The 17,672-nt window shown below is 44.7% G+C and overlaps 1 protein-coding gene across 4 annotated transcripts in view; it reads right to left on the reverse strand.

The window, feature by feature from the left end:
* MEGF6 (multiple EGF like domains 6) overlaps positions 1-17,672 on the reverse strand; it is a 360,321-nt gene that overhangs the window by 105,675 nt on the left and 236,974 nt on the right. Inside the window, exon 1 of one of the 4 annotated variants that reach the window (XM_072608636.1) lies at positions 15,979-16,442. The exons of the other annotated variants lie outside the window; for them this stretch is intronic. Coding sequence (XP_072464737.1) covers positions 15,979-16,144 — 166 coding nt within the window. The 5' untranslated portion in view covers positions 16,145-16,442. Of the gene's footprint in view, positions 1-15,978; positions 16,443-17,672 lie in introns of those variants that run through there. 4 annotated transcript variants of the gene reach the window in all.

Consider the following 17,672-nt stretch of genomic DNA (forward strand, 5'->3'; position numbering starts at 1 on the left):
AGCCCCTGAGGTTTCTTGAGTAAGATAGTGGCAATTCAGACTGGAAGATTCTTTTACCAGCACTGTGGACAATGAATTGGAGAGGAAAGTGGCTGGTATCTAGGAGATGAACTCAACAAAAACTGCAATAGTGCAGAGAGGTGATGAGGGTCTGGACAAGGGTACTAGTCATGTGAGTGGAGAGAAGGGGATTGGACAGTGAAGTGGTAAAAGAGGGAAGAGGAAAAGTAAAGGTACAGCATTGAGTTCATAAATATGAGTGATGACAGGTGAAAGAGAGAGAAGTTTGAAAGAGAGTAGGACTGATATGATATATGTTATATTCATTTTCATATGAGGGGGTCTCTCATATATACTAGGAGGTCCCTGGCCTCATGGAAGTTACAGGAACATAGGCATGATAGATAGATCGATAGATAGATAGATAGATCGATAGATAGAGGATAATACAGGAGCATTGATAGGTGGACTGAACAAGACCTGTGCCTAGGGGTGGCATTCTAATGTGGAGTGGTTTTAGGTTATATACTAAGCAAGGAGCAAGTTTAGAAGTAAGGGACCCAAAAATAAACAGGGCAGGAATTCCAAACTAAAGGAGAACCTTCAGTTCTTTCACTCTGAACCTGCCGAGCTTTCTACCTAGCTGGTAGTGGCTAAGCCCAGCAGCAATCCACTGCTCCACAACTCCAATTAGGGGTGAGCCAACAGGTGAACTGTTCAGACCCAAACCCAAGTCAGGAATTTGCAGAGCTGAGTCCAAGAGACCAATACAATCAAGTGACTGAACTAAATAACCTCTTAGGTCCATTCTAGCTCAAAATCATTGAGCTTATGATTTTGTGATTTTTTTTTCCTATTAGTGGCTGGAACAGTTTCCTCAACTGTAAAATGAAGGTGTTTGTCTAAATGATCTCTGTAGTTCCTAGCTCTAACTCCCAAATCCAACACTCTTTCCGTGACTTCAATAGTCATTTGATGAAAAAAATGAGAACAGAGATCTGTGGCTCATCTGAACCCTGAAACTCTCATCCCAAAGCACAGTGCTCTGCACACAGCAGAAACTTAATAAAAGTTTGCTTTCATTCTACCCTGAGGCTGGATTGGCACGGAGGGTGTTATAGCAGGGGCTTGATATTCAGAACACTTAACTCTGTGGTCTGACTTTCTGCGGGCCAGCCTGAGCTTTTTCACAGAAGTCATCCCTCCCAGGCTGGGAGCCCAAAGTCTCCCACACAGAAGAATTCAGGGACAGACCACCACATGTCTGGGGAGAAGGCTTTGTGTCATTTCCCCCACACACACCCCAAATCTCCCACAAACCAAGCCTTTTACTAGGAGGCCAAACAGCAATGTTTCTAAATGAGGTAGAGAAGCTGAGGAGCCTGGAAGGCTGAGCAACCATCTCCCTCCTGTGGGTCCAGTGGTGCCGAAGGCAGGCCTGTGGCTAACCACGTTGGGATCTGGCCCAGAGAGCCCAGGCTGGCGCCATCATGTAGGAGAAGGGGGTAGATAGTAGGCGAGCTCTTCCACCAATGCCACCATCAGAGCACATTATTTTATGGTTTACCCTAACGAGTTCTGTCAAACCAGTGGAGAAGATGAGACATTTTTGCCAATCCCATGTCCCAGCTAGCCAGATGCCAGAGTCTCGTCACCATAGCTGAGCTCCTCTACGGGGTTCCATGTCACTGTCTCTGGAGTCAGGGGAGACTTTTAAGGACATCAGAAGGCTGCTTGGGATCACTGATCCCCCACTGCAAGGAATTATGGGAAAACATCGTAGTTGAATTTCCAACACAGGCAAACAGTAATCAAGGACAGGCTCCAGAAGACAACCCTAAAGTTGCTAGCAATTTTCTCCATTAACTTTGATGAGGATTCAGTGTCGAAAGGTGTCGTCAAAACTAATCCCCTTAATTTTGAAGATGAAAAACTGAGGCCCTGAGAAGTTGTGAGTTGCCTAGGGTCTCATGGTTAATACTCAATCAAAAAACTCAATCAAAAAAGCATCTGCTATGGGCCAAGGAAGCGCTGGGAATTCAAAAAAGACAAAAGAATGACCCCCAATCCAACATTCTACCCCTCACACCAAGCTTCCTCAAGGATTGCTAGCTATGACTAAGGACGCTGTAATTCAAATGAACAAACGTTTATGGACTACTATGGACAAGGTGCTGAGATGGAGTATGCCAGACAGGAGCTAGTTTACACCATAATGCAGGGAAAGATGAGCTTAGCTATAAAGACCGTATGAAAAAAAACACTATCTGCTTCTAAAGTAACAGCTGATAAATAGAAGCGTGTATAGAATAATCGTACATAAATATGTTTGTGTACATATATATACACACACAAGCATGTGTGTATATGTATACACATATATGTATATATATATATATACATATATGTGTATATATATAAAACACCTTGTGGTATACTTGTGAAACCTGGACAGTCTACTACCTCTATGCCAGGAAACTGAATCATTTCCATCTGAACTGTGTTAGGAAAATTTCGAAGATCATCTGGCAGGATAAAGTACCAGATACCAAGGTCCTTACTCGAGCTAAAATGCCAAGCATTCAAACTGTACTGCAGAGAGCGCAGCTCCAATGGACTGACCATGTTGTTTGAATGCCAAATGTATACTTGCCTAAAAAACGATTTTATGGAGAACTCACACAGGGCAAGTGATCACATGGAGGTCAGAAGCCATACTAGTACACTCTCAAGGTCTCTCAAGAACTTTGGAATTGTGTGACATGGGAGACACTGGCACAGGACTGCCCACCATGGAGTGCCCGCTCTATGAGCAAAGAAGAATTGAAATGGCTCAAAAGAAATGCAAGATGGGCAAATTCAGAGAATCCACCCCAAATGTTCACATAGACTTTTTGTGGCTGACCTGTGGTGGAGCATTCTGAGTTCGTATTGGTCTGATCAGCCATAGTCGGACACACTGAAACTTTAAGAATGTAGGACAACTAGATATAGATATAGATATGTATGTATGCATGTATGTGTACACACACCCTCACACCCCTACAAAACTATTTATGTATAATAGCCATCTCTAGGGCAAGGGGGAGGGAAGGGAAAAAAAAAGAAATTTACATGATAACTGTTGTATATTTAAAAGCAAATTGTACATAGTAGATCTGCACTTTCATGTGCAATCATCTTTTTTTTTATCATACTATGTTATGGAAATGTTTGTTTTATTCCACGAATTAAAAATAAAGTAAAATTTAAAAACCTAGAATAGGGAGAATGAGATGAATGCAAAGGAGACGTCAATTTCAGACTAGGGGACGTTGGTCCAACACACTTGATATGTCTTAAGGCCATCAGCGTCAGAGCAGAGCTGCAGAGGGGACAGAGCCATCAACCAAGGAAGGTTTGAGTTTGAATCTCACCTCAGACCCTCACAAACAGTGTAATGCCAGGCAAGTCAGCTCATTATTTGGGAGGCTCCATTTCCTCATTCCCAAAATGAGGGGGAGAGGGTGTAGACAATGAAAGCACCTGCCTCATAGGGTTCAGATGATCTGAGGGCTGTAGAAATGTCAGCTCTGATGGTCAGGGAGCTGGTCCAGAGAGGTCTCCATAATGCCTAGTGTCCTCTACCAAAGAGGAGAGGGAAGGAGGATAATGTATTTCAGAAAGAATTCCATTCAAAAGGATTGAGTTTTTTTCTTTTAAAAGAAAAGGAAAAAAAAAAAACACTTTTGCTGTTTCAAGGGCTCTTTGAAAACTTAGTTCCAAACTAACTTACGCCCTGGGAGTTCCTGAAACCTGCAGTTTTCTCTCCATTCTTTTTGATAATCAGAGCAAACAACAGCTTTGTTTGCAAAGCCTCCCTGGGTCTTGGCCCTCTTAGTACCACTAAAAAGGAATGGGAATTCCCCAGTATCAGCAATGTCTTCCGTGGATCACTGCTCTACGGCTGGGGTGGGGGTGAGGGTACCTCAGAGCTATCTGATCCAGGGGTGTCAAACCCAAATAGAAAGAAGGACCAATACATAAGAATCTTCATGGGAACCCCAAATGCTTATATATTTCTCTTTTTAATATATCAATGCCCTGAAATCCAGACAGGAAATAAATTTTAATCTTGTTCCGACCACGTATGAGAGTGTTATGGGCTGACATTTTGTAGATTAAGAAATTGAAACCGCAAATTGAAAAATTGAAAACTAGTGACTTGCTCAATGCCATGGCAGTAGTAAGTGAGGGATTTGAACCCAAACCCTCTGATTTCAGAGCTAATGATAATGATGATAAAAAATAAAAGTGCTTTAAGTTTTGCTGAGCGCATCACATATTATTTACCTCACTTGATCCTCACAACAACCCTGTAAAGTAGGAGTTATTAATATCCCCATTTTACAAATGAGGAAAGTGAGGCAGATAAGTGACTTACCCAGAATCACATAGGGTTACTGAGTGTCTGAGGAAGAATTTTAAGTCCACTTTTGTCCTAGGATCATAGATCACAGATGATAGATTTAGAGTTGTAAGGGGCCTTTGAAGTCATCAAGTTAAAATCCCTCATTTTACAGATGAGGAAACTGAGGAACAGAGATGTTAAATGACTTGCCCACAACCACACAGCTAATAAGTGTCTGAGATAGGATTTGAACTCAGGACTTCCTGACTCTTTAGTCCAACATTCTATCCATAGCACCACCTAACTACTGATGCTCTTTTCACTGTACTACATTGTCTCCTGATGGATGACAGTGAAAAGAAGGTAGACCATGCATGTGATTCAGTGGTATCCATCCAATGTCAAGGGTGCCAGGAACAGTTTGGGTGGAGCTCCTGGCTAACTAAAGGGCATGGAGAAGGGTTACTCAGTTTGGGTAGGACTAGAAGAATTGTGATCTGCATCTCACCTCCATGATACCCTTCCAAGAAAAGTTCACTTATAGAGTACCACCCAAAGTATCTTTGATTGCCAGATCTGTCGTAAATCCAAATCCTTGACCCAAAAGACTTGGCAAGAAAGAGGGAGAAGAGGTTAGGGAAAAATACTGGGAATCCTACAATCTAACAAAGCAGTATGGTATCGTGGAGAAAACACTGTACTTGGAGTCAAGAAGACCTGGGTTGTTCAATCCTATTTCTGATGCTTATTAGTTGTGTGTGCCCCTGGGCAAGTCCGCCAACACTCTATGTGCTTCAGTTTCCTCATTTGTAAAATGAGGGGGTTGGACTAGAAGGCCTCTGATGTCTGAATCTATGATCTTGTGACCTGGCTGGGTCACCTCCCTTCTCAGGACTTCAGTCTCCTCATCTGTAAAATGAGCAAGATGGTCTCTAAGATCTCTTCCAGCTTTAGATCTATGATCCCATGACACCTCCCCTCTCTCTAATCCTACGGAGGCTCATTGGCTTTTCTCCTAGCTTGACTTTTCTTCCAAAAGAGGATGTGCCTCACCTTGCTGGAGCCCATTTTACACACCATTCATCACTCCCCACCCCTTCCTCATTGCTTTCCCGCTGGAAGATCCTGTGGAGACACCTCACCCAGATGCTCCCTCCTCATCTCTCTCAACACTTGGTTTGTATCTTTCAGACAATCTCCCTGCCTCCTCCTAAAGAACAGTGCCAGGGCCTCGGGAATACAACCAGAGACCTGTTGCTCTCAGAGAGCGCTTTCTCCCACACATCAGAAAGGTGCTTGGCTCAGCTAGGTATTCCCACCAGAGAGTTTTCTGCAGGGACTTACAGACCGGCCACTGAATCCAAATGTCCACCCCACTCATGACTAACAGTGAACTTGGCTTATGAACCCAGACACAATTAGAAGAGCACTTGAGAATTCCCTTTGGAGAGTAAAAGTCATTGTAAGAGCAATATGGACTGGATCTTTTGTTGTACTGGTCAGCATAGCAGACTCCCAGGTCAATAAAATAGTAACCAAACATTTCTTAAGTGTCAGGCAATGTGCTAAATGTTAGGGATTAAAAAAAAAAAAAAAAAAAGACAGTCCCTGCCCTCAAGAAGTTTATAATCTAATGGAAAAACTCCCTTCACCAATGCAGGTCATCTCCTTCTCTTCAACTTCTTTAGTCTCATAGGGCTGTCTAGAGCAAGAACTGTAGTTTGCTGACTTAGAGTCCAGAGTACTGAGGCGTTTAGTGTCATGCCTTGTTTCACACAGCCAGATAAGTCAGATGCAAGACTTGAACCTCTCTTTAACTTTACCCACTACACCATACTGCCTCCATCTAATAATGCCAATAATAGGGATGAGGTACATGTATCTTGTCCGCTGGAGGTGCTTTCAGTAAGCCTATAGAAATCGGTGCTTCTATAGATTTCAGCAGAATGAGATTCCTTTTTTCAGAAAAAGCCAGAATGGAGCCAAAGGGACCAAGATGAGCATGTATCATAACACTTTTAGTCATTTACAAAAAGCAGCGATTTTATTCATCTGGGGATAAATGTGTAAAACTCATAGTGTGATAATATCTGATATGAATAATCTAGTCCCTGGACTAGATCTATCTGAACACCAGAGAGGAAGATGAGATTAGGGGAATAACAATAGTAGGGGATAGAGATGGCCTGTGATTTCATAGGGGTAGGAGTGGGGAACCTGCAGTCTCAAGGTCACAAGACCCTCTAGGTCCTCAAGTGTGACCCTCTGAATGAATAGGGCTGCACTTGAGGACCTAGAGGGTCATGTTTTTGGCAATTTAAAGATTTCTTTTTCTCTTTCTGGCAATTTAAAGAGTTGCCCAAAGCTCTGAGAGGTGAAGGGTTTTATTTCCTTGCCCAGGGTGAAAGACAAGACTTGTTCCTGGATCTTCCTAACTCTGGGGCCAGTTATCTGTCCATTAAGCTACCCTGCTTCTCAATAATAATGACAGTGGTTGACACAGCACACTTTAAGGTTTAAAAGTCAGTCTGGATACACCCAGGATCATAGGTTTCCTCTTCTGTAAAATGAGGGGCTGGATTAGAAGATTTCTACCTTCTCTTCCAGCTTGTAATCTATGAACTTTGAGTCCTACAGCTGTCCCTGTCCTCAGAAGTCAGGTTTTCCAGTTCTAATGTCTCCTTCACTGGACAAACAAAGATAAAAGGAGAATGAATACAAGCTCTTCAGGGCAGGGACAACATCACTTCTGAATCTGGATCTCTCATGCTTAGCACAGTGCCAGGCACATGGTCGTGTTTGTCCTTTGGTGCAGAAGAAGACCATGTCATCAGAGAAATGATGACATGACTTGCACCGGACTTTGTTTTGAGTGAGGGAGGGCTGTGAAGGTCACCAGCCTCACTTCTCCTCCAGAGTCATTTGAATCCAGTGACCTGATATTCCTCAGTATGACTAGAGATGGCCCAGGATGCACTGGGAGACCTTGGGCCCTGTGGGCCAAGGTCTTTGCAGGTACTCACTATAGAAGGAGTTAAATGGAGACTTGCTTATTGACTGGTAAATAGCCCCTAACTTCAAAGAGCATATATTCTCTTGGGCAGATAGAACATGGACGTAAAATTTGAGGGAGGACAATTATAACTAGGGAGGGGATTAAGACAAAAACCTTCTTTTAGGACATAGCATATGAACCAAGTTTCCAGGTAAGTGTGATATTCCAAATGTGGAGGAGGAGTCTCTAAAGTTGAAGGAAGTACAGGTCATCTGTGGCACGAACGCTGAATGATCAGAAGTTGGACTGGCACTCGAGATCAAGGACTTGGAGCTGGCAGGGATCTCAGACACCATCCAGCCTAGTCCCTTCATTGTACAGATAAGGGAAACTGAGGCCCAGGGAGAAGTTACTTACCTACTAAAGGACTGGTGCAGAATGCACCCTTAGCCTTCTGCTTCTGAAGTCAGCATGTATTCTACAGTATGTAGCACATTGGGCTGCAATCCTTTAATTTGTAGAAGGCATATATGTCTTACAAATGTTAAGTGGAAACTTGCCCAGACTCTAGCTTGGGGAGAAGAATATTAGTCCAAGGCCAGAGAACTATTTAGGGCTAACACTAATTAATACTAATTCTAATGTCAAACTGCTTTGAACTTGAATCCCACAGAATACAACAATGAACCTATTGGAAAGTTCGTGGTGAAAGGCAGGTAGGTGGGGCCACAGAGCACCTGGAGTAGGGAGGATCTGAGTTTAAATCTGGCCTCAGACACTTAGCTAGATGTGTGACTATGGGTAAGTCACTTAATCCCTGAATGCCTGCAAGAAGGAAGGAAGGGAGGGAGAGAGAGAAGAAAGAGCTAGGCTGGATTAGTTAGGCCACTGGACAGTGGGGTCAGCTTGGACCATGAACAGGAACTGGGAACACACATGAACATACATATGCACACACACACACACACACACTTTCATCTCATTAGGAGGAGCCCCTCCCAGAGTATCATGGGTATATTACTGGAGTCTCTTCTATTCCAAAATCCTCACTTACAAAGTGGGAGTGCCACTAGTCCTTCCCAGAAATAACTGTGTCAAGACTGGCTCCCATTCCTAAGGGAAACAAAACACCCCAAAGCTGGGCAGAAGCAGCTGGCCAGAAACATCTGGGGGAGAAGCATACTTTTATTCCTCAGAGAAATGTCCAAAAATAAATCTTTCCTGACACACCAAAATTGAGATGGAAGGATGCCATTTTTAGGTCTACCCAAAGAGTTCCTCTTGGGTTCAATTTTGTTATTGTTCAGTCATTTCAGTCATGTCTGACTCTTTGTGACCCCATCTGAGATTTTCTTGGCAAAGATACTGGAGAGCTTTGCCATTTTTCTCCAGCCCATTTCACAGACAAGGAAACTGAAATAAACAAGGTGAAGTGATTTGCCCAACGTCACACAGCTAGTGTCTAAGGTCAGATTTGAACTCAGGTTTTCCTGACTTCAGGCTCAGCACTTTATCCACTGTGCCACCTAGCTACCCCTGGGTTCAATTTAGTAACCATTTATTAAGTGACTAATATGAACAAGGCAGTTTTTTCTAGCATTTGGGCTATGAAAGGGAGGAGAGACAAAGGACGATAACTTGAGGGGATGGTATGATCAAGAGAGGGTCAAAGTGAGGATGAGAGAACCATGGATAAGATTTGTGAGTAGAATGACCAGGTCACAGTCATATAAAAATTTAATGGATCTGGCAGTGGATGTGGAAGGCTGGAAGAATGAATACAGAAAACTGGATCATCTACCTACTGATTGGATAGGTAGGACAGCTCACTCCCCTTGGCACCTGCTGCCCTGCCTGGTTTCAGCTCCACAGAACAATACATGCTGGTGTCCCATCCCTTCCCCCCTCCCTCTATGTCCTATCTTCTTTTGTGTATTGTCTACCCCTTTAGAGTATAAGCTCCTTGAGAGTAGGGACTAACTTTTTTTTTATTCAGTGTGTCCCCAGTTCTTAGCACAGTGCCTGCCTGGCACATGGCACATGCTTAATAAGTGGTAATTGAACTAGATTACCAGAGGGCCAAAAAAAAAAAAGAAAACAAACCACAAGTAAACTCCACAACCAGCAACAAGAATTCCAGCCAATCTACCAAGACCACACAAGTGGAAATCCAACAAAGCCACCAAAATTCTAATTCTGTTCACATCCTTTTTGAAACACCTTATAACCTAAAAATAGAAGGCATCTAGGTGTCTCAGTGGACAGAGTGATGGGCCTGGAGTCAAGAAGACCCACATTCAAATCCAGTCTCAGACACTCGCTAGCTGTGTGTTCCTGGGCAAGTCACTGAACCTCTGTTTGCCTTACTGCACTGGAGAAAGAAATGACAAAGCACTCCAGTGTCACCACCCCAAGGACAGTATGGTCCACAGGGTCACAAAGAATGACTAAACAGCAACAAAAAAATAACCTAAAAATACACACACACATACACACACACACACACACACACACACACACACACACACACACACACACACACACACACCAGAGCAGTACTATAGTAGGCAACGTGGTGTAGTTGCTGACCTCAGGAAAATCCAGATTCCAAGTGTATTTATATGACCCAGGGCAGATCAGTTTAGCCATAGGGCTCTCAGAGATCCAAGCAACTCTCTTAGAGTAGGAATCTATTAAGCACCTACCCTGTGCTAGGCTGTGAGAATACAACTACAAAGAATGACTCTATCTCCATCACCAAGAAGCCAATATGTGACTAGGGAGAATAACATATATACACATGCACAGAACCCAAGTATTATCAAATAGTTGTAAGAGGCAACTGGGCAGTGCCAGCTGTGGGGAAGAGGGGGATCAGGAGTTGCTGACACCTGTGATGTACTTGGAACCCAGAGCCTTTTCACCTACTGAGTGCGATACCATTCATGGAAAGAGGGTCCACACCCAAACCCCACAGAAATGGCAGCTTGGGGTTGAGGGGATTATTAATAAGGTTAACCAAGGACAGAGAATCCTGCCCCACCCTGCCCAGTCCTTCATCCTTGCCCTCTCCCACCCCCAGCTCCTGCTCAGGCCAAACCAAATTTTAGACCTGGAATGTTCTCAGGGCACAGGGCAATGTAAATATCTTCCAACTCAGAGCATCCTCCTGTGCCAGCCCCAGCAGCACACCCTGGTGTGAGATCAATCCATGACTTTTATCCAAAAGAGGGTAATATGATGATGATGATGACGACATTAGTTGGCATTTTTATAACACTTTAAGGCTTGCAAAGTGCTTTAAAAATATCTTATTTGATCCTCACAATAAATCTGCAAGGGAATTACTATTATTAATTATCTCCATTTTACAGATGAGGAAACCTTGAGGCAGACAGAGGTTAAGTGACTAGCCTAGGATCACACAGCTAGTAAGTATCTGTGGCTGGATTTGAATTCAGGTCTTCCCAGTTACAAATGGAACCAAATGGATTGCCCCAGAGACTGAATTCCCCACCAGCTGTTCCACACCCCCTCCTTGAAGGATAGTCTGTGTACCCAAGATACTTCTGATTGTTGGCTGACAGATATTCAGGAAAGAGACCCACCAGGATCTTCAGCACAGAGAGTGGGGAGTAGTCATGGTCCATTCCTCTGGGCTATTCCAGTGAGGCTGGGGAGTCACTATGGCCACATTCTACTCATTTATGACACTGAAGGAATAGAGAAGTTGTGACCCATCTTCTCCAGGTTTTCTCACTAAGGGTGGGAACCAACTGGGAATTATCTTCACTAGTCTTTCAGTCACTCAGAGGAGTGGTTGAGGTCCATCCTCACTGGGCTTTCACACTGAGATCAGGAAAGAGTTACAGTCCATTCTACTGGGCTATCACATAGAAGGTAGGACCAACTATGGTTCCCTCCTTTTTGGATTATGCCAATGAATATGGAAAGCAACTCTGATCTAAGATACCTAGGTTTTCAATCACTCAGAGGATGAAGAATAGTTGAGGTCCATCCTCACTGGACTCTCACATTAAGATTGGGAAAGAGTTGTGATCCATTCCACTGGACTATCACATGGAATGTAAAGACCAGCTGTGATCCATCATCAGTCAATTAGTCACTGCGTTATCACATTGGGTAGAACCCAACTATGTTCCACCATCACTAAGCTATATCACAGCTGAGGTTAGGGAATGGCTGCAGTCCATTCCACTGATCTGTCACAGATGGGCAATCACAGTCATAGACATAGACATAAAAGGGCTTTAGAGTTCATCTAGTACAATCCATTTCATAGATTATGAAACTAAGTCTTATAAAGACTAAGGGATGAGGGTGGAGGAGGGAAAAGGAAGGAAAGGGAATAAACATTTATGTACCACCACTAAGTTCTTGACAAATCTCTCATTTGACTTAGGATCATAAAATCTTAGATCTTGAGCTGGAAGAGACCTTACAGTCCACACAGTCCAAGAATTCTCCTTTTACAGATGAGAAAACTGAGGTTCAGAGAGATCTGGTGACTTGCCCAGAGTCACACAGCCAGAATGTGTCAGAGACAGAATTTAAACCCAAATCTTCCTAACATCCAAAGGCCAGCTCTCTTTTCCACTCTGCCGTATTTCCTCTCAGATAAGGTATGTAAAGCATTTATCAATCAGTCCTTTGGATCTAGATTGAATTTTGGCTTCCCTACTCACTACCTCTGGAACCTTTGGCAAGCTTTCTACCACCCCTGGGTCACAGTTTCCTCATCTGCATAATGAAGGGCATAATCTCTAAAGTAGCTTAGGGGCAGTAGGGAGTAGTAGAAACATAGATGGCTAGGCTTGGAGTCAGTAAGAACTCGGTTCGAGTTCTACCTTAGACACTTACTAGCTGTGACCCTGGGAAAATCACTTCTCCTGTCTGCCTCAATTTCCTTGTCTGCAAAATGGCTGGGTTGGATTCAGTGGCCTCTAAGGTACCTCCTGGCTCTACATGATCTAAGGATCTTTCCAGCCACAGTACCTGAAGGCCCAGAAAAGGACGCTTTCAAAATCCTCAGCATCAGCAAATGGTTTAACATCAGAAGAGACGTTGTTTTGTCAATGACAATGTCATTAAAACTATGTCAAATGGAAATGTCCATTACATTCAGTCTTTATGTTCATAATTCAAAAAGAAATGACAATAAAGAAGATGCATTGCCATCTGGCTTCACTCTTGGGACCACTGGGCCATTGGCTGCTAAAATCGCCTATGTGTATTGTGTCCCTCACTCCTCTCCCCCATTAGAATGGGAATTCCTTGAGATCAGGGATTGTCTGGTTTTTGTATTTGGAACCCAGAGCTTAGCACAATGCTTTGCATGTAAGCATTTAATAGGTACTTTTCATTCATTTATTCTTTCTTTTTTTCTTTATTTCCTAGCCTCAGATAGTACCAGGGGGTGATCAGAAAAAAACCTATTCCATACCTCTAGCTCATAGATTCCTTGAAATGTTCTCTATAATACAAGAGAGCCTACATTTGGAAGGGGGCAAAGAGGAGGGAGGAGTTCAAAAGAGCTTTGATGCCAGATCTTAGTGGCTTTGGAAGAGTAGAAATCCTCAAGGATCAAGGTCCAGGTATAATCTGTCAATAGGAATCAAAACCCAAATGTGTCTTTAAACATGCATCTCTGAACAAGGCTCAGGATCACGGATTGGGGAGCCCCCCAGCACACCTCCTCATTTTACAGATCAGGACACTGAAGCTCAAAGAGATGAAATGTCTTGCCTAAGGTCACACAGATAGAAGTAGCAGAGATGGGTCATCTGACTATAAAGCCACCCTTCTTACCACTGCTTCTCTAATTCACAGAAGCTGGGGTGGGGATGGAGGGAGCTCAGGGAGTACAATTCGTGCAGACTTTGGATCATGGTCTTCCCACAGTTCTGGCTAGAGTTTTCCCTCTCTGGGATAGGTGGTGGCACCACAGTCCTGGGGAGCGTGCTCAAATCGCTGAGTTTAAATGTGATCTTAAAAGGTTCGTTTTAGAGCAGCCTCAGGAAAGATGGAAACCCAGAACCAGAACTTACAAAGGACTGCCTGGGTAGCAGCTGTGATAGCCAAACAGCCTGAAGACAGTTACTGGGATTGCTCGATTACTTCAGTTCCATTCAGCAAATAATACTGGCCTTTTCTCTGTGCTTCACACCTGATAGCCATCTCTCTGACTTTTCACATTTTTCTTCCATGCCTGGAATACTGCCCCTCCTCATTTTTACCTTTTGAAGTCCCTTCAACACCTAATTTGAGAGTCACATTCTGCAGAAGGTTGTTTCTGATCTGAGTTTGAGTCTAGCTTCAGACACTCACTTGTTGTGTGATCCTGGACAAGTTACTTCACCCTATTTGCCTCAGTTTCCTTATCTGTAAAATGAGCTAAAGAAGGAAATGGCAAACCACTCCAGAATCTTTGCCAAGAAAAAACCCACATAGAGTCATGAAGAGTAGGACATGACTGAAAAATGCCTGAACAAGTGTTACATACATTTATATATTGTCTTCCCAATACAGTTCATGCTACTTGAGAGCAGAAACTGTTCCTTTGTAGTTTCAGTACCTAGAATAGTGACTCACCCATACTAAGTACCTAACAAGTGCTTGTTAGCATGAAGGGAAAAAAAGAAGCTTACATTTTATGAGGGGAACATCACATATGTTATTCTGGAAGGGAGCCCCAGAAAACACTCTGGCTATACAGCTTCTTCCACTCTGAAACCATCGGAGGCAAATCCCCTTTTGTCTCCATTGATTGCCCCACCATGGGATCCAGACCCCAGCTTTTGTTTAGCTGTTTCAATAGGGTCTTTGTGATCCCATTTGGACTTTTGGGTGGTTGCAAAGATCCTGGAGTGGTTTGCTGTTTCCTCCCCCAGTTCATTTTACAGATGAGGAAACTGAGGCAAACGGTGAAGTGACTTGCCCAGGGTCACACAGCTAAGAAGTGTCTGAGATCAAATTTGAAATCAGGTTTTCTGGACTCCAGAACTGGCGCTCTACCCATTGCACCAGCTAGCTGCCTCCCAGGCCCAAGAGAGCCAGGCAGGATCACAGAAGATTATCCAGCAAAAAACCCTGCTATTTTAGAAATGAGGAAACTATGAGGTAATACAGGGAAAGTGCTAGAAAGACCTCTGGATTGGGAGTTGGAGGCCCTGGCTCTATGAAGTACTTAATACCTATGTGGCTTTTTCCCCTCTCTGGGCTTCAATTTCCTGATCTGATCAAAACTCCACCAATAATGCATTTCTACACCCCTTCCAATACTGACTTTTCCCATTTCTTGTCATTTCTGCCATTTATTGGATATGAACTGAAACCTTCATTTTACAGAGGAGTAAACTGAGGCCCAGAGAGGGGACATGATTGGCCCAAGGTCACAAAGTCAATAAATTTCAGAGGCATGATTCAAACTGAGGTCCTCTGTGATTTTTTTTCATTACACTTCACAGAGAATAATCTCTCCCAGCATCATCATTTCTAATAACCTAGCCTTCCTCTGGACTTAATGGCCTCTAATGTCCATTCCAGGTCTAAAGTGACGATCCTAAGATCTCTTCTCATTGTTCACCTTGCCCTGCCTTGTATAATAGAGCCTGGCTTTTCTAGACTAAACTGGTTTTACCCAAGCTCTTGCCCATAAAAATTAGCTTCTTCTTCGCCTCTGAATGCTGCTGAGAGAAGGTTTTTGTTATCTCCCCTTATCTAATGACCAGTAATTATTGTCAATAATAACTCTGGCATGGGGAGCTGAGGCTAGGGACAAAGAGGAGGGATGCTGAATTATTCACATCACAAGACTTCATAACCATTTAAAAGACAAATACGCCTTGCTCCTTGCTGAGCTGACTAAGTGACAGGGGGAGTGAGAGAGAGAAAACAAGAAATTTCCACTGAGCTTATTCCCTCTGCTTAAATCTCTGCTGACAGGAGAGACCAGGATGTGTAGAAATTTGAAAAAATAAAAATTCACGTTTCAAGCAACAGCATGGATTACTGGAGACACTTTGTGCAAACTCCAAATTAGAGGGAAGCTATGGGGTAGCTGGCTGCTGGTTCTACTGGCTGCACTCAGACACAAGGCACCCAGGGACACCAGTCCCCGAGGGGGCCACCATCCTCCGGAGCTCTTAGGAAAATGAAAGTGCCCAGAGACTCCGAGGGTGTTCCCCTAAGCCCCAAGCCGCCACCTGAGACGCAAACTATCCATCGATTCACAAGTTCGGAGCTGGAATGAACTTTCAAATTCATCCCAGTCCAACCCCTTCATTTTTACAGATGAGGATACTGAGTCCCAGGAAAGCCAAATGACTTGCCCAAGATCACACAGGTTGTACGGGGCAGAATTGGGATTCGAAACTAGATTCTGTGACTGCAAACCCAGCACTCTTGGCCACTGTGACTGAGAAAGATGAACAGCTCCCTCTCGGCTCACGTCTGCTTTTCCAGGGCTTCCAAGGAGCAAAGATTGGTAGCCCAGAAGGTTTGGGGGGCAGAGTAGCCTTCTCCCACTCTATCACTGAGGCCAAGGAGGCTAGCTGGAGGGACCCACACTTACCTGCCCTCCGCTCCACAGGGCTCACAGCATAGCCCGCCTGGCCCAGGTAACAGGGATAGCAGTTTCTCCAGAGGTAGCGGTAGTGGGTGGTGGCTACACCCCTCAGAGTCCCCAGCACCCCAACGCACCACACAACAACCCGACACCAGCTGTAGCCTGGCCCCATGGCCAGGCGGGCAGCCGGTCCTCCCGCAGGCAAAGGGTGGGGTGGGGGTGGGGGTAAGGGAGAAGGAGGCGGGGGTGAAGAATCAGAGCCAGACGTGGAAGCTTCTTTCCACGGGGCAGAAAAAGGCGAGAAAGGGAGGATGGGGAGGCGGCGAGAGGAGCGCTCCTCCCCGGGCAGTCCGCGGCGGGAAGCGCCTGCCCCAAGCGAACAGCAAGGATGCACCGACTAACCCTCAGGCAGGCGGGCAGGCAGCCGCTGGGCACCCACCGACTGGCCGGGGCCAGACCCGAGCTCTCTCTGGGAGCCGTCCAGCTCCTCCTCCCTTATGTTCTCAACTTTCCACCCGCCCCCTGCAGGTAAAGGCCAAACCCCAGCAAAGGCCCCCGCCCACCCCTCTGGCCCCCGCCCCCGCCTCCTCCGCCCCCCCTTCCCCCATTTGTGGTTTCTGAGAGCTGGCCAGCGCCAGTGTGTGCGTGACATCACATTCCTTTTCAGAAAGAGAGGAAAGAAAAAGGAAGAGGGAAGAAAGAAGAGAGGCCACAGAGATAGAGACGTAGAAAAAGAGAGAGCAGAGGGGAGATAAGAGAAAGAATGAGACTCAGAGTAAGAGACAAGGGAGCTGTGTGGAGAAAAAGAATATGAAAGGAACCCAGAAAAGGGGAGAGGCCCAGAAAAGAAAAGAAAAAATCCTGGCAAATGTCTGCAGGCATTATGTGTGGAAGGAGATTTGGGGCCAGGATCTATTTCAATAATTGGTCAGACTAACAAAGAGAAGGAGGAGTGAGGGGGACCTTTTAAATCAGCACCATATTTTGGAAACCCCACCTAGGCTGGATGCTGAGGACCTCTGAAGCCCCTGTCCAGCACCAGGAAAGTGCCTTGACAAAGCAATCAGTACCGCACCGGGTCAGGCGTCTCGACAAAGAGAGTCTGGGAGAGATCGGTACAAAGAAATAGGAGAGAGGGCAAGGGGGTGGTTGTAGGCAGAGCCATGGAGGGGGGTTCCAGGTATCCCCAAAGCAGGAAGGAGAGCCAGACAACAGAGAGCCAACGGAAGGGGCACCTAGAGGGGCAACCTAGTCTCCTAGGAATTTTTCCCCCGGGGGATTATTTAGAATATCAAGAGCGAACTTGAAGTTGGAGGACATGAAATCAAATCTTCCCTCAGACACTTGTTAGCTGTGTGACCCTGGGCAAGTCCTCTAACTTTTCTGAGCCTCCAGCTCCCTGAAGAGAAAGTAAGGCTGATGACTTTGCAGAGCCTTGTCTCACTTAAATCCAATTCACTTGCAAGTCAAGACATCACCTTCCTGATGTCCTTCCAGAATAATGAACAACAATAATGTGGTGGCAATAACTTCAGTCAGTAATGCCTAATTATAACAGCTGGAATTTTGTAGCACTTTAAGATTTACAAAGGGTGTTACTTGTACATCATCTTATTTGATCTCACCAACCCAGTGAGTTGGGAGCTCTTATTATCCCCATTTTACAGAGGAGGAAACTGACTTGAAGACAGGTTAGGTGA

This window comes from Notamacropus eugenii, chromosome 5 (genome assembly GCF_028372415.1).
Source record: "Notamacropus eugenii isolate mMacEug1 chromosome 5, mMacEug1.pri_v2, whole genome shotgun sequence".
In the NCBI taxonomy this organism is placed as follows: Eukaryota; Metazoa; Chordata; class Mammalia; order Diprotodontia; family Macropodidae; genus Notamacropus; species Notamacropus eugenii.